The 24,455-nt window shown below is 33.5% G+C and overlaps 2 protein-coding genes and 1 long non-coding RNA gene across 6 annotated transcripts; 2 read left to right on the plus strand and 1 right to left on the minus strand.

Annotated features, from left to right (window-relative positions):
* Nucleotides 1-2,493: 2,493 nt before the first annotated feature.
* On the minus strand, nucleotides 2,494-14,258 carry LOC105324989 (uncharacterized). 4 transcript variants are annotated; one of them, XM_066068642.1, is made up of 10 exons: nucleotides 13,998-14,258; nucleotides 13,606-13,811; nucleotides 12,433-12,629; nucleotides 12,173-12,246; nucleotides 11,166-11,234; nucleotides 9,722-9,761; nucleotides 8,480-8,545; nucleotides 7,000-7,136; nucleotides 6,553-6,618; nucleotides 2,494-4,063 (listed from the first exon to the last, which is right to left on the minus strand). In XM_066068642.1, the coding sequence occupies exons 1-10, from the start codon at nucleotides 14,119-14,121 to the stop codon at nucleotides 3,330-3,332; spliced, it is 1,713 nt and encodes a 570-aa protein (XP_065924714.1). In that variant the 5' UTR covers nucleotides 14,122-14,258; the 3' UTR covers nucleotides 2,494-3,329. The 4 variants fall into 4 exon arrangements, with proteins under 4 accessions (XP_065924714.1, XP_011422599.3, XP_011422598.3 ...); XM_011424297.4 differs by having other exon boundaries at nucleotides 6,445-6,618; XM_011424296.4 differs by having other exon boundaries at nucleotides 6,421-6,618.
* A 928-nt stretch (nucleotides 14,259-15,186) lies between these two features.
* LOC105324988 (macrophage mannose receptor 1) lies at nucleotides 15,187-18,187 on the plus strand. The gene is made up of 5 exons (XM_011424294.4): nucleotides 15,187-15,344; nucleotides 15,899-15,981; nucleotides 16,096-16,189; nucleotides 17,109-17,552; nucleotides 17,678-18,187. Exons 1-5 carry the CDS (start codon nucleotides 15,266-15,268, stop codon nucleotides 17,917-17,919), a joined length of 942 nt encoding a protein of 313 aa, XP_011422596.3. The 5' UTR covers nucleotides 15,187-15,265; the 3' UTR covers nucleotides 17,920-18,187.
* A 1,838-nt stretch (nucleotides 18,188-20,025) lies between these two features.
* LOC105324987 (uncharacterized) lies at nucleotides 20,026-22,256 on the plus strand. The gene is made up of 4 exons (XR_010708806.1): nucleotides 20,026-20,183; nucleotides 20,669-20,760; nucleotides 21,105-21,539; nucleotides 21,843-22,256. It is a non-coding gene; the product is annotated as an uncharacterized lncRNA (long non-coding RNA).
* The last annotated feature ends 2,199 nt before the right edge of the window (nucleotides 22,257-24,455 follow it).

Here is a 24,455-nt window from a genome sequence, read left to right on the forward strand (position 1 = left end):
CACATAGTGATTTATTAAGAAAAAGAGTTCAGCTGCAGTTACTAGCGGAAAATACTTAGGTGTAACAAGCTAGATGAAACCCAACGTGCATCGATCAAGGGCTCTCTCTACTATCCAACATCATTATACTAACGGGAGCAATGGGGAAATTGAAGATCAAACAATTAAAGAAGAATCGAATGCAAACAAACCCACCCAAAACACCCCCTCCCTCCTAAAAAGAAAATAACCCCAACAACAATAACAAAAAAGAAAAGAAAATGAACGAACAAAACACAAAAAACCCCAACTAAAACATTCCCTCTAACTTTTACGACTACCACGTGTCTCAGTGATATGTACTTTAGAAATTGTAGGTTAATTGCACTGTTGAAATTTGATGTAGGAGATAAACCCATAAATATTGCAACCAAAGAACAAAAGTTGGATAAATGAGAAGATTATCTCCTATTTGATAGTTAGAAAATTTACCCGCAGAGGAGAACAAAAATATTACCACTACTCCGCAAGATTCCCTTTGAGTTTTCTGATCAGCAATAGAAAAATATTTTTTTTAAAAAGGGTTCATTTTTTAGAAAAATAAGTTGGCATTTGATCTATACCTCGGCTATGCTTATGATGATTATTTTCACTATTTACATACGTTTAATTCAAATACTGTATTAAAACAAAGCAACCCGATGTGGGATTGGTCAACTGTTCCATTACACAATTAATAGTTTCTTTGAGGGTAAATAAAAAGGATGAAGGTGAAGCCTTCGTAACCACCTCACAATCACCGTGTCTCTCAAAAAGCAAAAACTATAACAAGGAACGGGAGTTTGCAAAACCTATTAGGTTATTTCTATCTGTGTTGGGTTGTGTTAAAGTCCATAGAAAGCAAGGCGAAGCCATATGGCCATCTATTAGTTGCTACTTGTCGACTAGAAATATACATGTATACGGCAATCATGTGACGCGTATTTAATTTTATTCAATGAGGTTGTACATTTTTATTCTAAGGCAATACAATAAATAACACTTCTTAAACGGTCTAATATTTTGAACTTATGCCTAATCCCAGTTTTAATTTTGTACAATAAAAATTTGTTCAAATCAACACAATTTGAGTTCCTCTAAAATCTAACACTTAACCTTACTCAGCTTCTGGATAATTAAGGTCACACTCCGTATCCGAGGCTAGTTCTGTAGTTCATTTCCATACATGTAAAATCAACCAAATATGACTATATGTAAGCTGGGACCATTATTTACGGAGTGAATGACCAGCTCCAAAAACCTTAAACCTCTCCAGCATCCTAAACCTATGACCCAGATTAAGTATCCAAGCCTGCGAGTTCATTTGTATTACAAGATGCACAATCCATCAAAGTTTTTAATGGTATTGCCATTAACAACTTAATATATAACAATTTTGAATAAGTTTTCTCATTTTGTCACAAATAAGACAATTCATTACTATGCCCCGAAAATATTGTTCAATCACGCCGGAAACAGTAACTGTTATTGTACTGCCCTCCCTGAAACAGTTATATTACATTTTTGAATAAGTTTTCTCATTTTATTACAAATAAGACAATTCATTATAATTATGCCCCGAAAATATTGTTCAATCACGCCGGAAACAATTATTGTATTGCCCTCCCTGAAACAGTTATATTTCAAAGGAAATAGATACATGTATATTGCCCGTCTGAAACTCTATTATTATACCAAAAGGTAGTTACTCTATATAACGCGACATCTGATTGGTTCAACTACTAGACAATCACGTGCAAAGACAATAAAGCTTCATATTTCCGTGTCATCGTCATATTTTTCATCACATTCTACCCCCTCGAATTTTCATTCTTTGCTTCTGAGAAATCCGGAGGATGAGCATATGATGAAATTATGTCTGTTCATTTTAAAATGAACCGAAACTGGTAGACCATTCCTAACGATACAATAGGTTAATCTGAAGTTATTCACACATATGTTTTCAGCTGTACTGTCTCTTTAATACATTATTGCTTAACTAGAATTGAAAAACAATTAAAAACCGATGTATTCTACGTGTAAATTATCACCTGTCGTTCGGTATACTAATACGGTAATAAACAATGTGTTGCATGATTGTGAGGAGAATAAAATTTATATGAAGATTTATTCCCCCATGAAAATATTTCCCGAGGGCAACATTCAGCAATCAAGCCTGGCAAATGCACAAGCATCATTAGATGCACCATCCATGGACTTTTGGTGAATATAAGACCAGTAATAAATATTTCTAGACGAGCTCTGCCGGAAAGGCCCGAGAAGATGCGATTGATTACATTTGAAGTGTTTTCTTGGGCTCTGTCGGAAAGGCCCGAACATTGCAATTGCATAAAAATAGTTCAAAAGATATTGAATAATACCTCAACTGCATGACGTACTGTTATAAAAAATGTACATGCAATAGGATTTCAAAAACAATATCGTCGGCAGGTGATAATGAAAAAAAAACCAAGATGACATTTGTAAAAACACGTTTAATTTAACAATTACATAACTACCAATGAAAAATGAGCGTTAAACCTGGTATCAACTGAAGCAAGGTTTGTAATCTCGGTATATTATGCTGGACACAAGATGACGTCATTGTCACACGCTTTGATAATGAATGTCTAACAATTAACAAGTCTTCGGTACCAACACACACATTATTTTTGATAAGGATTGACTTACGAATATAACAAACGACTAGCAAAGACAATAATTAAACAATTAAAACATGGAAAATTTTATGATTCAGTAGTCTAGGTTCTCACAGCAAAGTGGGGGTTAAATATCAATGCCGCTTCCTGTCGCGCGCTGGAAGACAGGTCAACAGTATATAGATTTTGTAAAATTCGAAACTAATTTTAAATGAAATATATATATAAAAAAAATTGACTTCATCAATCGAAAAATTGATCGGTCTTTTCCGTCAACTCTCGCTCTATCAAGGAAAAGACCTAGAAATCTAGTTAATGTCACAGTTTAATCTACTAATATGTCATTCGGTAGTTTATACCAAAACAGTCAACTCTATGCCAACAACGGAACAAGATTTCACCTAAGATATCATCAAACAAATATAAAATGTAATATCATGTATCAGAAAAGAAATGTCGAGATAAAGAAAGGTGCTTTTTCTTTCTTTCTTTCTTTCTTTTTTTTTTTTTTTGCTGTTTATCATTATTTTCATGTAATGTTTTGTAGTCTAACTAGCTTGAAGGTTATTGATAAGAAAGCCCACGATTTTGAAATATAACGTATATAGTAAATTGACAATATCATATCCTGTTGCTTTACCCAATATGAATTCAACTGAGTTTAGACTCCTGCTGTTTTTCAGTAATTGTCACGTGGATCTGTGTGGGAATTTCCTCTTCTGTCGCAAGCCCTGTTTTCTGGTCTGAAAGACCATTTTCTTTGGCTGCTTCGTCGACAGAGTCGTTAATGAGTTCAACTTGTTTATCATTATTAGTAATAAAGACCTCTTTGTTTGCGTTCGCTACACTATCAACACTATCTAATTCGTTACAGTTTGGTTCGGTTTGCCCATTTAAAGTCACTTTTGTGATATCCTGCAGTCTCGATCCCTCCTTGCTATCCGTATCACCCTCCTGTGGTTTGGGAGATATGTCTTTCTTTGCCTCAAACGACGTGAGGCCGGAATCTTCCGGCATTATATCACGGCTAAGTGCCGATTTGTTGATATTTTCTCCAATATCGTCGTCAGTTTTTTCCGCTATCTTTTCTAGTCTGTTGTCTGCGTCGGTGTGCAAAGGGGGCTGATCGTCTGCATTTTCAACAAAAGAATTCAATATGTTTTCTTGATCTGTTTCATTTGGAACTTGATCGCTGCCATCACGTGCAGAGAAAGCCCCTACTGGGGTGGGCGGGGGTTGATTGTGCAGAGACGCAGAATCGTCGGGGACATCTCTGGGGCGTCGGTAGTACGTTTTGGGGGCGGTGCGGCCGGTAACCGAAGGAAGAATAGACTCTGGGCTACTCTTGAAATTTCGACTTCCTTTAAATGTAACCAGCACTACCTCTGCAAAATAAATGGAGCATATTACATAACAGTCTAAATTTAATACTGTAGGCATGAATATATTTGCGGCAGTTAATTTGTGCTAGAATATACAAAATCAAATAAAAGGTTAGATATTTATCATTGTCTTTGCAAATCCATATCGTAAATTTAGTTTTATAAAATGTAAAAATGAAATCCAAGCTCAAACTTATCATATTATACACGCGTATGCTTTTAGTTTATACACAATACATTAAAAATGATGTAGATTAATTATTGTAAAAAAAGAATTTTGTAGATATAAAAAATAATGAGAAAGAAAAACGAATTCGTGAGAGACGTCGTTAGCACTAGTTGTTATGAAAATCAAGTAAACAGCTGTTAAACTACAAGTACATGCGACTGCAAAGAGCCATTATTACAAGACCCGGACTTTCGGTGTAATAAAACATCTACTAAGTCTATTAGCCAATGACTGGATGACATAAGAATGATAAGCCTAAGATAGGCCTAGGAACCTAGGAACGTCAGAATAAAGTACCAAGAGTCAATGGTTATTTAAGGACGTTGTTTACTCAGGGTTTGAGTTCTCAAATCCGGATTGTTAAAAAGTTCAATTTCATGAGTAAAATTTGTTTTAAATACAAAAAGTGTTTATGAAATGAATTATTATTAATATAACAATCGATATTTTTACTAAATTATGGAATTAGGCACTGACAAAGTTTGACTTTTAGCAAAACAGAGGAAATTCGGACTAAATTTTTCAGATTTTGTTTTCCACTGAAATATTTTTGGTAGTACTATGATATTTAAAGTTAAGATTTTATTTGTTAGTCAACATAATTTTGCATATTTTCTGTTGGTTTTATCTTGCTTTTTCGTTTAGATAATCGTATGGCACACACTACAAAAATATTGAAAAATGCTTTAAAATGATAAAAGACACCATATCTCAAAATTTTGATCATTGACATCATATAAATTATATACCAGCAGAGAAAAGTCAATATACTTCGTTTAATACTATAAATGTTTTAGCATTATCATCATTCAGTTTTCTGTTATATTGAATCAAAAATGGGTAGTAATTTGAAAACTGATAGAGGAAATTCGGACTAGAATATCTATAAAAATTGTGAATGATTGTGAATGAAAACTTAATGCTTTGTATCTATTTAATGTCACTACCATTCATAAACTGTATTTCATTTGTTAAAGAGTTAAGCAATTTGTATTATTTTCACAATTAAAAAAATCTGAATCATAGTGTAAAATTTCTATGGATTTTTCTTGAATTTCCCAAATATATTCAATGGTCATTAACTCAAAAAGTAGGTCATTGACCTACTTTTTTGAAGGTGGAGAATAACACTACCATGTAAGGTCTATAACACACAATAGTTGGTTTTTCATTATCATCAGTGGAATTTTTTTTCATTCTGAGTAAACGTCATCCTTAAATAAGCCAGTAAACTAATATTACGTGCAAAACTGGTGCCAAATGCAGTGTGCTTGATGCGTTATAAAACACTTTAAATTTGTGCTAAACTAACTCTCTCTCTCTCTCTCTCTCTCTCTCTCTCTCTCTCTCTCTCTCTCTCTCTCTCATAGCATAAGGCTTGCAAAATTTAACCAAAATTGAAAAAAAAGAAGTTATATTAAATAAGTCGATATTAAAAAAACTTGATAGGACATTAACGTTTGTAATCTTGAATTGGGTAACATCAAACAAACATCAAGTTTACTTTGCCCTTCCAAGACATCAAATTTTTTCTTGCAAAGTTTATTTAATTAGGTAAGTTTTTATAGCCGTAGTAGTGTTTTTCATACGAAATTAACTTCAATAAAATGGCATTTGTTAAAAATTAAGGCGTACTACAATTCACATTTTTGCTCTATTATTTCTATTAATCGCCTACTTTCTAAAACATTGCGCAACTATCCATTTAAGGTTCATAAACTTGGGCATATATATAATTACTTGTATATATACTACATATTATAATAGAATATAGAAATTGTTTCCTAATCATATACTACAAAACGTAAGATTGTTTTGTAATTCATAATGCAAAACCAATTAATGTCGCCAGCATTCTAATTGCCTAAAGAATGTGCTTAATATTTACGTCACGATCATTTGAAATAATTTAACATTTCAAAATATTTATGTAGATTGGTGTACTTTTCATGTCCAAAGAATTAGTCAGTTTTTTCAGCTAAGCGAAAAGAATATAAGAATTTTGCTGTTATATTTAAGGATCCAAGCAACAACTGGGGGATGGATGGCTATAAAACAGCCACAGGGGTTAATGAAGCGCCACATCTACAGTACGGCAACCACCACCAAGTGCTACCGCTAAGCTACCAACTTTTCTTAGGTTTCTCATTCTCACTTTCAGTGTCGCCGTGAACCAAGTGACAGGTGGTGGAGTTGTCCCCCCACGCACTGCGGGGGCGGCCCCCGGGGTGCTGGGAGGGGGTGGAGGATAGCAACCTTTTACCGGGCGCCGTGGACGGTCGTTTCTCCATGGGCTTGGATGCGTCGTCCACATCAGATCTGGGAGAATCTTTGAAAAAACCCCAGAAACAAACAATTAACAAATAATAACAAAAAATACGAAATGTTCAGTGATATTTCAATGTGTCAAAAATTACACTTATCACTTAAAGGGCGATTTCTAAATTAAAGACTCACGTGTGCACTTTTGTTATTTGTGTTCTTTAACAAAAACACGATAAATTGATGATTTATGGCAGACAAATCCATCTTATGTGGGGACAAATACAATGGCCTTGTCGGCTATTTATATACATGTCAGATAATTTTAATGCGATTCTTGAAATCAGCACCTTACTCTTTTTTCTCTTACAGGTTTTTAGACATACACTGAAAAAAGAGCACTTCAGTACCGTAAAACTATATAATTAAGTGATTTCTAGGAAAGTACCTGGGGGTACTGCTGGAATATTTTGGCCTTTGTCCCTTGATCTTTTTGCGTGACCTGTCATAAAGATTCCTTGTGGGTTTGTCCTTGGCATATACACTCCATATACCGACAGACTTTTAGCATCAAGGAAATGCGCCCTGAAAAAACCCAAACAAATATCTAATTTATCAAGTTTGTAATTAATTCAATTTGTCGGCAAAACAAAACGTATATATTACATAAGATGAATGAGGTTTTCTAAAAAAAAAAATTAATTTTCTTCCTTTCCAAGTAACATAATCCATTTGTATTATTCAGTATGTTAAAATAAAGTGAAAAGTGCCCAAGTCTCGTTTTTAATGGGGAAAAATGATTTAATTTTCCACGATGTCGACTTTGCAGTGTACTTTTACATGTACAATGGTTTTCATAAATGTATAATATGTAGTACAAATATTCTAAAGAAGTAATTTGTACTTTTATGGATAATCATAAACAACCTGTTTCCATACTTAACATGTAACAAGCCAAAGTCCTAAGATACGTGTAAAGAAACACGTTTTATCTTAATCCATATTAACAAATATAATTAACACAAAACAAATGAACGCTGTTCTAAAGTTCATTTTTATAAAATGTTTTCTCATTCATCGCTCTAGAATTCATGACTTGTCTGGCGACACTAAACACGCCATCTTAATATTACTTATGGAAATTCGTCAGGATTCATATCAAAATGCCAATTCTGTTTTTGCGAGTGAAAGAAGAGTCGCCATTCCTCGCTGATCCTCCTTAATTCTAAGATGATTAGTTTCAACTTATTTTTAGTTGACATATCGCATTTGTAAAACAATATTTAGACAGGATAAGGCTCTTTTGTTTGAAGAAAAAAAAAAGAAGATATAAATGGCGTCAAGGTTAACTGCAAATTGTGTTGAGAAAAAAAGCGGTCGCCTGTAAATGGATTTTGGTAAATATTACATTGAAATTAACCGCGGATTCTCCATTTTTAGCTTGTGATTCTTAGAAAAAAAAACAATACATGGACATAGATAGGAAAAATTGAATTTTTTTATTCTCTACAACTAGAATTTCTATATTAGACATATAATACCAGTTCTATTTAGGAAAATAGCTTTTAACTTGCAATTGGAAAACGTAGCTCGGCAAACTCTCGGTAAAAATGAATATTGAAGGGGCAAAATTTGCATATACTTTCAGTTCAACAGTATTGTTTTTAGATCTAATTATAAAGATCAAAGGTTGATACATATCATGTTGTTTTAATTCGTAGTGTCTTTGCTCATATCAGTTAAAATTACCAATTATGAAGAAAGCAGTTAATTATATCTGAAAATATTTTTCTCCTTTCTCACATCTCTAAACTGTTTTATTTTCTAACTTTTCTTGATGATTAATAATATATCATATTATCTATATAGATTGTATTGTAAGTGATGAATAGGGTCAATATCTCTCCTTAACGAGCCCACTCCTTTACCTGTTGTATCTTGCACCTGTTAGGAAGGCGTGCGGCGACTCTCCCTCAGGATGGGCAACCAGAACACTGCAGAAAGTCGAAAAGGAAAGCAATCAAAACGTGTTCTTTTAATTAACACGTAGACAAGGATTTAAACGAAACACGTCAGTGGTATTGATTCCAAGTTATCTGATGATATTCAAATCTTTCATTACATTCCTTGACCACTCTTCAGGTGTACTTCTGTTACATGTATGAATTGATGTATTATTGTATATATTAATTAAATATATGTAAAAAAAAAACCGGACTTTTAATATTTTTTATTTTTTTCATGCCATGAGGTTATTTGATATATCATTGCATGAAATAAATTTTACCTTAAAGTTTTGTGCTGCTAGAAAATAACAAGACATATTCTGAATTGAGGAACGGACGTTTACTCGATGCAAAACATTGTTGACTAAACATGTATAAAACATCATGCAATATGTACATTCATATCTTAGCATGCAGTGATAACAAGGTGTATGTGAAGATGTTATATACTAATCTGTGAATGTATATAAGTAAAATCAAGATGATGGGACCGTATGCAATAAATTTTCATTGGATATTTATATGTCCACTGAATATATAGGAATCTCATGCATATGCATGCAGTAGTGTATGATGTATGATAGAATTGATGCATGCAATCTAGGTTTAAACCTGTCTCCCTTAAACATCTATACATATTACATCAATCAAGTTGACCCCTCTCCATAGTTTAAGTTTTGACATATACACACAAAGTGGAACATATATACAGTGTAAGACAACACATATACTCTGTGCCTCATTTTTGCCCATGCAGCTGTTGACATTTTATCTGTGTCCACTCACCTTCAGTGAAAAATCTAATGAATTGAAATTCACTCTGTGTCACAAGTTGTCAAATAAATATCACATTTAACTTTAATGTATTAAACACTGTAGTGTAAGAACAAAACAAACAAAATTGAATGAAAGTGACATGTATTTTGATGAAGGAATTCATATATTAATTACATGACTTATGCAGGTTAAGAGGGCTGAATAGCTGTGGCTGTTTTTAGACTGTATTAATCTCCTTTAGAAGAAGAGCTTTGTATAAAGGTAAAGTAGAATATATGGTTAAGTTGACCATGCACTCAGCCTCCTTAATTGCAGTTTTAAGATGTTAATGATCCTCGAACAAACCCCTTTCATTAGTACTTTAATCAGTGACAGTATCATACTTACTCTTTGTTTATCTGGTTTGTTGATGGTGAGTTCTCAGACTCTGAAACACATGAGATCTTTCTGAAGTTTACTTAATATAATCTTAAAAGCTTTGAAATTTTTTTTCTTCAGTTTTCAGTTTGAATTTTACAGCTAATTATTTTAATCATGCAGATAAACAGCATTAATTCACAGTAAAACAGAAAAAAGCAATTCTTATGCATTTGCTATCTAAGATTCATCTAAAAGATCAATTTGAGAATTTTTTTCACAATAGAAAAATTGAGACATATTCCTTATGATCTTTAATAGTACCTCATATAGAATAAAGCTCATAATGGCCATGTTTTAAGGTTAGTTATATTCATATAGCTGTCATTATCTTCAATATTAAGAATATAATAATTATATCTACTAACAAAAATATTGACAAACTAAAGTAATTAAGCTTCTTCTGAAAACAAAGACATTCCATCTGCAACCATTCTCTTATACAAAGTAACCTACATCCAGATCTGCAGATAAACATTTAGTATCTTTCATTGCAAAGCTCGGTTTTCAGCTAACATACATTCATGTACATGTATGTTTAAAGTTTTGAACAAGCTTATTATATAAGCTCTGTTGACTTGAAATAGACAATAAACTGATACATGCGAATTTCAGTACATCGCCTTTTCCATTTTCTTTCTATTAATGGCAAATAGCACATAATTTGCAAGGCCAAGCATAATTTTATCCAAGCTTTTTGCGCAATCATTTCACAAAATGTTTTGTTTGTGTACCGGGGTATTTTTATTTTTGACTTGCAAGATCTAAATTAAATGCATTTGGCTAAATCTACAACAATGTACAATTATATATGGACCCTGAATTGCTGTAAAACATGGAAATATTTTATAAATTTACATTAAATATACAAAAAATACAATTGAAAGAATGAAAAAAAAAAAGTTGAGGCCACCTCTAAAAGCTTGTTTGCCCTCTTTGTACTGAATGAAGAAAAAGTACCCGACTTCAGATATTAACTTTTCTAAATAAACTGAAAATATATTTTTTTTAAATCTAGAATGCAGTTAATTTTCAATATTTGTTTTATATAAAGCAACTCTGAACAAATTTAAAAATCCTTATATAGTAAACCAAGGTTTCAACAGTTTTTGTTGGGAGAGCGCAAATGAACACTTTAATAAAGGTGACCCAAGTATATAAATATAAAAAGAAGCAGGTGATCGTGAACCCCAGGCATCTAAAGAAAATCCATCAAATACAGTGAGATCAACGATATATTCCACTGGTGATGTTCCAAATATGTTGAAAGCCAAGAAAAAATATTCATTCCATGCAAGTCAGAGTAAAAACAAAATCCCATAAAAATTCAACCATCAGCCATACAGAAGTGAGAGCAGTAAAAATGTATAAGTGACTGAGTAAATATTGAATCATGCTCCGTTTTTAGGGGTACCTCGACAAGACAGACAGTGGTCTGTATAGCGAAACGTATCAGGGTTGTCCACCTCGTCAATATCAACAGCTGAAATAACAGTGCACAATGGCCATAATAATATCTTAATGTAGTGACAGTTGATAATGAGAAAACACTAATTCAGTATCTGCATGGATCTACATGTAAATAGGCATTTGTCTGATACTAGGTAGAGTTTTTCAAAATTATTTCTAATTTTTAAATTAGATTAAAAGATGAATTCTATATAAACTGACATGCTATTTCACAATTAAGCCATAAAGACCCAAATTATATATAGCTCATTAAAGCCTCATTTTGTGGTGATATGGAGTTTTTGTTTTTTAAAAAACTTTTAGGTTCAACAAATATATAGTGCAATTCATATTAAATAATTAAAATTGATTTATTGTTAAAAATAGTTTTTAAAATCTAATAAAAGAGAGTAAAGAGATACTCCGAGTTAAGAAGAGGCCCTGAATATGCCAGATTAAGCAGAAACAGTTCCAAATCTTCATTTTCTTAAAATTAAAGTAATTAAATTTCTTATTTCATTACACAGATGATATTCAACTTTGCCAGGCAAGACTCAGATGTGGTGGCAGATTGACCTTTTGATGTAATTTAGCGAAGATTATATTAATATACATATATTCATTATATGGCATCTATTATAAATTGCTATGCATTAATTACTTATTTTGAATTAAATATATTTATTCAATCTAATGAATATAATTGTCAACAATTTTACTTATGTCAGTGCCAGATGATAAAACTCATGTACATCATGTATACACTTGACTCACGTACTTTACACAACTAGATATGATTCTATATGTATATCAACTGTCTCATAGATACTTTTAAACCTATACAGATAGTACATGTGTTGACAATGACATTACAAAAACAAAAATAATAATAACAAATTTGGTGTACATAAATGAATATAATTCATTGGCATGTGACATATAACCTTTGAATATGATAAAGACTTCACTTACTTTTGACGAGCTCTCGTCGAACATCGTAAGAATTTACAGGGGCCGATGCGCACCTTTGTCTTGCTCGTAGTAAGCTAATGAAATATAAATTTGAACAGTATGAATGTAAAAAGATCCAAAGATTATTCTATATATTTATAACAGAAAGTGTCTACATAACAAGATCCAAGTAACAGGTAAAACTAACACATGATCTACTGTAAGCTTTATCTCAGTGGTAAAACAGTTCAAAGGGAGGAAACTCAAGGAGCTTGTCTTACGTTGTGCGAGTGGGTCGTCCATATTTGAGTTCTTTGGCAGACAGCTGTGAGGTATCGGTGGCTGTTAGATACTGGTGAGGAGAAGGAGGGTGGTAAAAGGAAGAGCCTGTATTTCTTTTTCTGGGAGTATTCCTTGCAGAGGAAGCTGGAGTGACTGAGCGCCTGATGTTATGTACTGAACTGGTTTCACTTTCAAGCTAAACAAGAATCAATATGAGATCAGAATTTTGTCTTCATGCTATAATTTATAATCAATAATCAATTTTACATAATGCAATGTATGCTCATTTATTATATTTGTAAAGCATCAGTTGCTGCCTCAATATATAGATTATGTTCAAGCACATGCATGTGTGATCTTATATATAATTAATATAAATATTCTTGTTTGTATATCATATATTATCACAATATTTAAGAAATAAACTCAATGTCTACCCAAGTTATACTCGTATAACCTGGGTTGGGGCAATTTACGCTTTATAATCCGCGAAGCGGATTATAAAAAAGCGTAAATTGCTCCAACCCAGGTTATACGAGTATAACTTGGGTAGATATTGAGTTCATTTCTTATAATTTAATTTTCTGGAATTTGCTGTACAAATTGAGTCCGTTTTACTTTTAAAAATGATATAAATCTGTTCAAAATTCAAACGTAACGTCAAGTGAATTAGTACGTTTTTGACGTTGGTGCATTGTGACGTGTCTTGTGACGTGCAAACCAGGTTATACAAATTTAACTTAATTTTTCTATCCAATCAAATGCCGCGTTACAACCAGAATTAAATTATTACTTATTAAACTTCTATCATGAAGAGCATTTAAGAACTTTATATACTAAATAGTATATATTGGTATAGGCCTATGGTTCATAATGCAATTTCTAAATCAATATCCAATCAAAATCTCTTTAAATCGATATTACCTCACATGTTAAAAAGTTGAAAGGCTTAAATTACTGTCAATGGTAGTTTTAAGCATATTAAATGCTTTAATCTTATAAATCACTAAAATAACTATAGGCCTATATCCTTTAATGATTTAAGTACAACTAAATTGGTAGATTACTGATGCAACACCTATACTCGAACGAATCTTATCTACGTAATTATGTATAATTTGTATTGCAAATCACCTACATGGTTGTTTGAGTTATTGAATGTGACGTCTTACTTTGCTGGTACTAAGTAGTCCATGGACATGAAATGGGGATTCCCCGCTATGAGTTATCTCTTTACTGATGTCAAAGGCCCAGGCTGGGGAACCCCGCCCATCAAAGAACTCCTCCCGAAAGAGTTTGTTGATGTCATCTCGAAGCTGAACATGGTATTCAGAGGTTTTGTTAAAGGAATATGGACTTAAAGGATGTTTCTTGCTTCCTGCAAGTTAAAACAATATTGAACTCAAAATAGTCACATATGACACATAAACTCATTTTAAAACAGTTAAAAGCACGTGCCTCTATTAAAATTACATGATTTGATTTATTATGCTTGGAATCTAATTAAAACAATAAAAGTTCTGCCAAACGGAAAAGTGTTGCTTGATAATTATGCAGAACATACCCCTCAATCCCCCGTGGGGTTTCGGTTGTGGCTCCGTTTTTGTTACACCATTGTCAAAAGTTAGATCCAAGAGGCGTAGGTGCGGTTTTTTGCCGCTCCCTGCGCGTGAGCCTTTATTGATCATGATACGAGAATTCGCTTCATTTTATGCTCTGCAGACATGCTACATCCTTCAGAATATCAGTGAACAATACCATCGCCTTAGATGTCAGCCATGTTGTTGATAGCGTTGTCAATGGCGGTAGCGAAGGTCAAGGGCAAAAACAAGTACTCGATGCAAGTAAGTCGTACCAAGTTTATTCATATAGTGCGAAATCGACGAGATGTCTCAAATTTTGTGCATCATTTAAAGAAAGAACTAAATTGTTGAGACATTTTTTTTGAAACTCAGGCATTTACCTTTGAAAATTAATACCCCATATTTCTTCTTCATTCTTCATGTAAATAATACCAGGGACGTATATACGTCCCTGATAATACATGTAATTCCCACGTGAGAAATAATTTTTCTAAAGGAAATTTTGAAAATCCCATCGATAAATTTCTAAAAATCCTATAGGAATTAGCCTATGTACATTTCCTATAAAAGTTCTGTTATCCTGTATGAATTTTTTTTAACTGTTGAAATTAATTTTTTAACGGTAAAAATCTCACCTGACAGGTAACGATCATTTCATGCAATTAACTACAAATAATACCATCCTAAATTATAACGCAATTTTTTTGACATGGCTCAGAAACAAAGTGGAATAAAACTTTAATCCATTTACATTCTTTGGTTAAGGCACATGTTCTAAATTATAAAATGTGCGGTTGACTGTGATATAATGTACATGTCAGTACACGGAAAATGCTATAGTTTCGTGTGATATATGTGTACGTAAGATTCAACTATTCATTTTGGTCACTCCGTATTTAAAAAAAAATTATATCTTTTCTACGAATTGTAAACATAAAACAACAGCAATTAAATGTCCCCCGCTTACGCGTACAATATTTAGTATACATGACCTGGGATTTAGGGGGGGGGGGCACCTCGGCTCACTATCCAGTCCAGTCCTTCGAGGAAAAAGTTAACTACATAATTAATATACATTTTACTATAGAGGGGAATTTCTATCATTAGTATGATAAAATACCCGTCCGGTTGTAAAAGACCTATGTTGAATTCTTGTCTTCTTATCAGAAAGCCCCAATTATTAATCTCGGACAAAAGATAACCTGTTTTCTACGATGCCATGACATACAAGCCCCAATAACCAATCACCATGTTCTTCATTGTAATTGAATTGTCCGTGATTTCTTTAATTACCATTGTGCGTGCGCAGCCACCGCCAGTTGATGCAAGTAAGTTCACCACATTTTAGTTCAGAATAAGATGGAATTATTTTTGTAGGTCTAAGATTAAAACTAACCCTAATCTCACGTGACGTGATCTCACGTATGAAAATAGTTAACGGAAAGTGCTTGATTTACCAAAAATGAAAAAATAAAAATAAGGCTATATCCAAAATTCTACAGAAACAAGTTCTCTGAGCATTATATGTATGTGCATCACCTTATTTTCAACAGTATGCTGTCATGCTATGGCCGTTACCTGTCAATCTAATGGAAGCGAAGCAACCTAGTACATGTATAAACAACAAAGCAACAAAGTTAATACACTACTATTTGTTATAAGCCTTAGTCAAATTTAGATGTTTTGTACTATAATGTCAGCCTGTGAACACGGGGTGGCCTGTTCAACATGTTCAGTGCAGGCGCTGAGAACCACGAGCTTTTGCGAACATTGGTAGAATTGAGGGATAGGAATATCTGACGGTACTCATTAATAGTATACATGTATAATTTAACCACTGAACAGGTCTCTGAACTTCGAAAGCAATTACTTTAATTTGTAGGCGGATGTCCAGCAGGATTTAAACCACATGGAAATCTTTGCTACTTTGCCTCGACATCAGAGGCCAACTGGGCTGGAGCAATGGTATATCTTTTTTTCCTTCTTTTTTTAAAACTAATATTTTCTCTCCATTTTTCTCAATCTTTATATTAGATAATTAAGACTTAATTTATTGTCAATATTGAATGTTATTTGTAGGGTTATTGTCAGTCTATAGGGGCAACTTTAGCTACAGTGAACACTTTGGACGTACAAACGTTTCTAACGGGACTAATTAAAACTGGATATACAAGTAAGGACATGTTTCGATCAATTTTTATTTTTATTTTGTTAGAAAAGGTGTTCTAGCTTATTTAATTCATTATACACACGTACCAACAAGTGGCCAGCCAAAGAACGGCATGAGGTGTGTCAAAACAAAAAACCCAGTGATCATTGCATACTTATTTTACCTCTATTTATCAGTTGTATCCAAGTGTATGACTTTCAAAAGGGTTTGAATTTAGGAGGATTAAGTCTATTCTCGGGTCCGTAGTACATGTACAAAAGGAGGGCGGGGGGGGGGGGGGGTGGTCACCATTCATTTTTTCGAACACTTAACCAGTTTAGCTTGTTGGTTTTTCGTGGGTCTTAGATGAATTTTTTTTTGGGGGGGGGGGGTCCAGTTATTAAATAAATTATGTAAAAGGAATGGCGATAAAATGTGACTGGATTAACTAAACCTTTCATCGATGTTTACAATATGAATACAACTAGAGGCAATATTCTTTATGAATATGAAATGCAAAGTACTACTACTACATATAGTAGTAGTAGCAGCTAGATATATAGTCTTATGCTTTGGCACCTGACGTTACACAGGATGAATCTCTACCATTCAGACAACTGAAATGTGACTGAATGATTAGTGAAAGGTGGCTGAATGGCATGTGCCATTCAGTCACCTTTCCAGTCAGACCATTCAGTTAACATTTAGTTGACTGAATGGCAGAGGTTCATCCAGTGTTACATGTAAATATTTTTCTCCTATGAAAAAAAATCCTACCTAATAATATACACATTGACAATATATGTACAGTGTATTATTTGATAGGAGTGTGGAATTTCATTGCGAAAAAATATACTTGGTCAGGTAACTTAATCTTATGTTACGAGAACAATGAATTTGATACTTTGCTTATAATTGTAATCAAGATCTGTGTACATTTCAGATTCAACAGTAACACTGAACACAGGGAATGATTATATCTATCATTATCTCATTGATTCGGGCATTGACACCACGGGCCATTACTCCTTCACGTTTGACGTCATGGCCTGTAATGACGCTCACATTGCCTTGTCACGTGACAAGATTGATACCGCGAACACGTACGAGATTGTGATTGGTGGATGGTCGGATTCTCAGTCGGTGATTCGGGACTGCAAACAGTGTGCTCATATGGATACTGCAGCGCATCAGAACCACCCTGTAGACTGTTCCCAGTATCGCTCCTTCTGGGTCAGTTGGACAAATAACATTATCAAAGTAGGCAAAGGGCATGATGTGGGTAAAAATAGATTTCTGATTTGGAATGATACTTCCCCTCATGACGTCAACTATGTTGCTGTGGCGACCGGCTTTGGTGCTACAGGGATATGGAAATTTGAAAGAAGTGAGAAAATCTTTAGATAAATTTTTAAGTCAAATATTTCAATTGTATTTCTTGTTAAAATAAACAGCACAAAATCCAAGTCGAACTTGAAAGCTATCGCAGATTACTAGTATATTCTTTTTAAGGTAGCTACATGCCTGGTCAATTTTGGCTTGGGGGTTCAGACCTAGCCCTAGAACAGCAGTGGATGTGGCTACCAGATCAGACCATGTTTGACTACACAAACTGGGCGCTGGGGGAGCCGGACAACCTATACAACAGACAACACTGCGCCCTGATGGACAGTTCCCGCTCCTATCAGTGGACCGATGAGGACTGCGAGGAAAGCCGGAACTTTATCTGTCAAATCGAAAGAAATAGCGAATGAATTCACATAATTTTATTGAGGCGTTCATTTATTACGATATGTTTACACGCATTTTCTAGTCTTTCCTTCTTTGGATTTTTAGCTCACCTGAGCTAAAGGGTCATGCGAGCCTTGTTTACCGTAGTCGACGTTATTGGTGTCGTTGTTTTAACTTGACCGAATTCAACTAAACTTTACACAAAGCATTAAATTGTTCAATAAAGTTCAAGTTTTGGGAAATGAAATAAACAGGATATTTTGTTGTTTATAAACGAGAAAAAAGTAAAAATCAGGGATAACATTTATTTTTCTACAGTACAAATTAAGAAATTCATGTCTGTACAAACACGAACCAATTATGGTCCCCGGTAATGAGCGAAGCTGAACATTAGTATATAAAGGAAAAACTTATCAAAAAAATTCTAGGAACTACAACTTAAGAATGTATGATATATTTTATGTGAACGCGTACTTATATATAGAATACTGTCAGTTTTGTCCATATTCTTCTGAAGAAATATAATCTGACAATTTGCTAAACATGTTTGCCCCGGTAACTTTCCAAACATTCCAATATACATTTTTTCAGTTGCGAACACTTGAGTGAATAAATTAAGTTCTGTGAAGTGGGTATAATTCATAAAATGTTGTATAGTTTAACGTGGGATTTAGGAGGATCTGAAATACACAAAATGCAAGACTAAATTTTGTGATATAATAATAAAAAAATGTTTCGCATGCAGTGAGAACCACGATTAATTAACCGCAATAATTTATTGTGTAACGCGGAAAGGAGTACTGAGTAACTAACCGCGGGGAGAAACGAGATCCGCGTTGCTTGTTCTGTTTAAAGTTTAGATTTCAAACTATGATTGGCAGACCGATTTTCTTGCCAATTGAGGGTGAAATTGCAAAACTCTTCGTTTCAATTCTGTAATTATATGATAGTAAAATCTCCCCAGAAATCGGTGCCCTAAAAGTAACCGTATACACGATTTCTTTAAAATATAATTTTTACATTTTCAACTGTCTTTGTGATAACATTTCGAATCAATTTAAAACCCTACAGCCCAATAATTTTATAAAAAAATGACCAACACAAAATGTGTGTGCAGGGTAAAAGAAAAACATTATTGGCTGCGCTGCGCAGCAATATATTGAATGTGCTTCATGAAAAAACGTGGTTTTAACATTTTTTTAAATTAAGGTGGAATAACACACCTGGAAATATTCACTCAAATAAACAGGACATTATTTAATTATAAAAGATAAAATGATAAATACACTGTACATATGTCAAATAAGGGGAAAATGTGCAGTTTGGGGATAAAAAATGAATATCTAAAATAATTATTTCAGTAAGTAAAAACAAAAGCCCCTGCGGGATTCCAACTCGAGATGTACAGATCACAAGTCCGACACTTTATCCACTCGGCTATGCAATAAGTTACATGCTGAAGTCGATAAAATCATTTTTATAAAACGAAATGTCGTTTCGATCAGCGGTCAGCCATTTTGTGATGATGTGTTATTCCACCTTAAAGTGTACAAATTGGAAATAATATAAATATATGTATAGTCCAATGCATTTCATCAATTACTTTTTCAATATTTAATCGTATAATTGTTGAAAATTATATAAATATAATTAAAATACATTCTTTAAATATGACGAGGTAATAAAAACTTTCGAGGGCTTTAATGATTTGATCCAATTCAGCCGTATTTGATCACCTCATGTTACTAAAAGTCAACTGTCCGTGCTAAGGTCAGAAAGAGCTGACGTTCAAATAAATTGCACGTTAACTAATGGAGAATATGAGGATTTTATACTGTATAATAGTACTTTGTAACTCTTTGCTGCCTTGTGTATTGTTTTAATTTACCAACCATCAGTTTGAATGAGAATTTAAGACAATCGCAATGTTCAGAGCCGTATAATTTAATAAAAAATACTTTAATTTATCAGCATTTAACCAGAAACCAATGTTGACAACAAGTTTATGGTGATTCTATTTTAAAATTATGTAAGTGCTAATATACAGAACGTCCTTCTTGGTATGTCTGGAGATAAGGTAGTTCCTTCTCTACGCCACAGCAAGTTCAAAGGTGATACATGTGTACCATTATAAATAAGAACGACTCATTTTATCACTGTCCAATACTTATATACTGGTATATAAAGATCCCGGTGTTAAGAACGTATACAGACACCATGAGAGAGGTTAATGTCATTTTTGTATTTGTGTTGTATTTTTCGATCGACGACTTGTTGACCCACTGTGGTGAGTACATGTCGTACTATCATAAATTCTCTATATACAGACCAAATCCGGATAGCCGTTACAAATGACTGATGTGAAGAAAAGATACCTGTGCATCATGATAAATCCCTGATGATACAAAACAATCTATCTTTTTATAAACCTGAATGTTTTGAATGAATATCTAATAATAAAAAAAATACACTATAAATTTTACAATCCAAATTGAAAATTAGTTCAATGTTGATGCTTTTTCACCACACACAAAAGGCGCGTTTTAAAAAACACCAATGTACCAGGACGTGCATCTGGTCAAGATGTGATTTGTACATATACCATAAATATTGTTACCGGATAAAATAAGTCTTCCACCAAGGTCATTTTGATCTCGATGAGATCTTTATTTCAAATTCATTAAAAAATGTTTTAATTTTTATATGCTTATTCAAATAATCATGAAGTCACTAAAAGATAAGAGCATGACAAAAACATTTGAATAATTACAGTTGACGCTACATGTCCTGGAGGATTTACACTGTATCGTGGACTATGTCTGGCCACATCCAATCAGACAATGCTAAGCTGGCCCAATGCATTGGTACGTGTTTATTTTATAACACTCGGTACGTTTGTTTTACTGCGTGCACGTGTAAACGTTACGATGTACGGCACATTAGTTCTAGTGCAACTTTAGATTAATTAATAAAATGATTCAAATTGAGACAAATACAACAACCTTCTAGGGATCTTGTCAAGACTTAAGTGGAACTCTTCTTACCATTGACAATGCCCAGAAACAAAAGAATATAGAGGAATTCATTACTGAACACAAGGGTAAATGGTCACTATTTCTGTGATTTTCGTTTTTGTTTTGAATTTCATTATTTTCAATCTGTAACAATACAATGCATGTTCATTTCATCATCTGGTTTTTTAAAACAGCTTCTAAAAGAGTTTTGGATCTTCCACCAGTTTACCACTACCATTATATAGATGAGATAAGCACCTACATCAGACAAGAAAAATACATTCAGTTTGATATCAAAGGCTGTAACGACGCTCATTTAATTCTCTCAGAGCACCGAAATGATTCATTTTCCTCGTACGAGATTGTCATCGGGGGTTGGGGCAACACGCAATCTGTAATAAGGGATTGTAAACAGTGTATTTCCATGGCGACCGCGTCCCACAGTCCATTGTATTGCACAGAGTTCAGACCGTTTTGGGTCAGCTGGGGAAGCGGCACCATACGGGTGGGAGAAGGCCGGGAGGTGGGCACAGGTACATTCATGGAATGGTCTGATCCTACGTCACATCCGGTCAACTTTTTAGGAATTTCATCCTGGAATACTATGACGTCTTGGCGATATTTCAAAGGTACATGAATTTTGTGTAGGAAATTGAAAAATTGAAAAAAAAAAAAAATGAAATATTCATTCTTATACTATACAATCAATTTTGCACATGTTGGTATTTTAGTATAATAGTCAGAGAAATGGAAGTATTTTTTATTTAGATAGTGGGCACCTATGTTATATTCTTTCAGAATAGTTCTTGATTGCAGAAAAAAAAATCAATATGGGTTGTTGCATTCAAATAAATGTGAAGTCTCTCTCAATTTTGCTCAGCAGAATTTTTGTGTAAATTGTCTAAAGATATTTTTTTCACACCCACCTTCAGACCCGTATAACAGCACTTTCTGGCTCGCTGGTTCAGATCTAAGACACCATGGACAGTGGGAGTGGTTCCCAGAGGAGGATTTTGTGGTCTTTGAGAATTGGTTACCAGATCAAGAAGATTCACCAACGCGGCACTGTATGCAGATGTCGCTTTATAATAACTTCAAGTGGTTCGCCGACAACTGCATGCAAAATCGAAAGTTTATTTGCGAACATTTATCAACCTCAAAGTCTCCGTTTGGTTGAGGAATGTGATGTTGATATAGACACTAAACATTATCAGAAATAATGTCTGAAGTTCATTTCTGAAATTCATTTTTTACAATATATTTATAAAATAATAATGACCACACTATACTGTGATATTTTATATGTTAAAAATTTCGCATTTCCAAATCGGTAATCTTGTAATATACATTTGCAAATAAATCAAATAAAACTTTTACAAATAATTTTTTTCTGTACATAAACGAGATTATTGAAATTAAACCTGTACCGGATAGTAATTCCATGCCAAAGTGGCATTTTTGCACTCGTCTAAGCTGCATGTATCAAAAAATTCAAAAATGCCATATGATAGACCATTGCCTTAAGAGTATATAACCACCTTTGTTGTTAAGGTATCTAACATATCAGGTGAGAGATTTACCTTTAAGAAATAAATTCCTACAGAAAAATAATTTTTCCATTAGAAAAAACAATTTTCCTAGAGGATGTTTGGAATTTCCTACTGGAAGGAAGTAACTTTCAATAAGAATTTAAATTCCGATGGAGTATAAATAAAACTCCTATGGGATTTTAAAAATCTTAATTTCTTGTAGAAAAGCTACTTGTTTGAATCAAATCCCTTTGAAAATTATTTTTCCTATAAGAATAACTATTTTCCTATGGAACATTAGTTTTTAAAGGTTTATACTAGTATCTCATATGTCAGGTGAGACAGACTAAAAACAAAGGTGGTAAATACTCTCTAGACAATAGTCTATCATTCGGTATCTATGGAATTTTACAAAACTGCATCATACGCGGGTGCAAAAATGCCATATTGGCACTGGCATGGTTATCCGGCACAGTGTCAATAATTTAAATAAGGTTTCTTGGTTTTTCAGTTGCAGTTGTTCTTACTATTGTGACAAAGTAAACTTTTGTAAACTTCTACATTGACAGTATAACAGTTGCCAGTTAAAGGTTATTAATGCAATCAATCTACACCCAAATTCAAAAAGGTTATGAACCCTGTCCGCAAGAACGGCTACATTGCTTCAAATCAGAATTAGGGGGGCTTGGTGGTCAGAAAATAAACCCTTTTTTATATAAAAGCATCATTGTACGTAAACCATGGTCAACAATATTTCATTCTTTCAAAATTAACTTTTAGAAAGTGCGGTACTAGTACCTGTAGATTAAAACGACCGGTACCTAAAGTAGACCAATAGCCCACACATCCACTATTTCAAATCAATAGACAGGCCTTTAGCACAAATCACATGGAAACTTTTCTAAACATCCACCCAGTCCAATTTTTTGTAGCTTGCAAACCGTTTCATCATAGTAACTACTGTTTACAGGATTATTTTAGCCTCGTGTAAATTTCGCCCTTCTACACTTGCAAACAATTTCAACCCGTCTTTAAACAGTATTTTTAAAGAGAAATAATTAAGAAACATTGAAATTCGCCCAGTCTTAAATTCGCCCACTGACAACAAAGGCAAATGGGGCAAAAATAAAACGGTGGCTAATTTTTCCATTAATCGTTTTTAACTGTGATAATTGGAGCATACAATCATTCAAGATCTCCAACATCAGGATCTTGCGAAAAGCAAAACAAATCAATGATGATCATTTTTCTTTCCCGTGAATTGAATTATGTGAAACTGATTTTAACGTGACAGTTAAAGTTCATGTTTTTAAAATATTTGAAAGAGAACATCAACCCCTTAAAAGTAATTTGAAAACAAAGAAATTTTATTTTATTTGTGGGTACTATCGTCAAGGATTTTTGTATACTTCCTGGATCAAATTATTCAATGTCTCAGTGCTACTGGTATTGCCTCTAAAAATATACATGTACATGTAGGTCATGCATTTTATAGTAAGACAAAACATGAATTGGTTTACGACATGGATTCTGATTTATGTAAAGATTCAAAGTTGCGATGAAAATTTACACATACGTGTATTATACAAATAACTCATATTCCAAAAAGCATTGATTTTGCCTAAAATCACAACCTGATGTCACATGTACAGAAAAGAACAAGTTTAAAGTAATGCCGAAAAAAAGTGGCAAATGCACGGGTTTATTTGGAGGTACAGTATAAAGTCTGACAAATTTTCATCGATATCTAGTAGGAAATGACTTGATGACCGTCAATAAAAGAGCCTCATTTAAATTGATGTTTGGAAAAAGAAGTAAACAAAATGCATGATTATGTTAAAAAGCCTCCCCCCCCCCCCCCCCTTATGTTAAAATATTTATTCGGGCTTCACATTATTTGATCACGTGACCAATCAACTTCATATCCCGGTGAACTTTTAAAATTGCTGTTTATTTCTTAAATTGTCCCTAGGATTTTTTCATGTCGTTAAGCTATTAAAACTATAAAATACAAAA

This window comes from Magallana gigas, chromosome 8, assembly GCF_963853765.1.
Source record: "Magallana gigas chromosome 8, xbMagGiga1.1, whole genome shotgun sequence".
NCBI classification, from domain to species: Eukaryota; Metazoa; Mollusca; class Bivalvia; order Ostreida; family Ostreidae; genus Magallana; species Magallana gigas.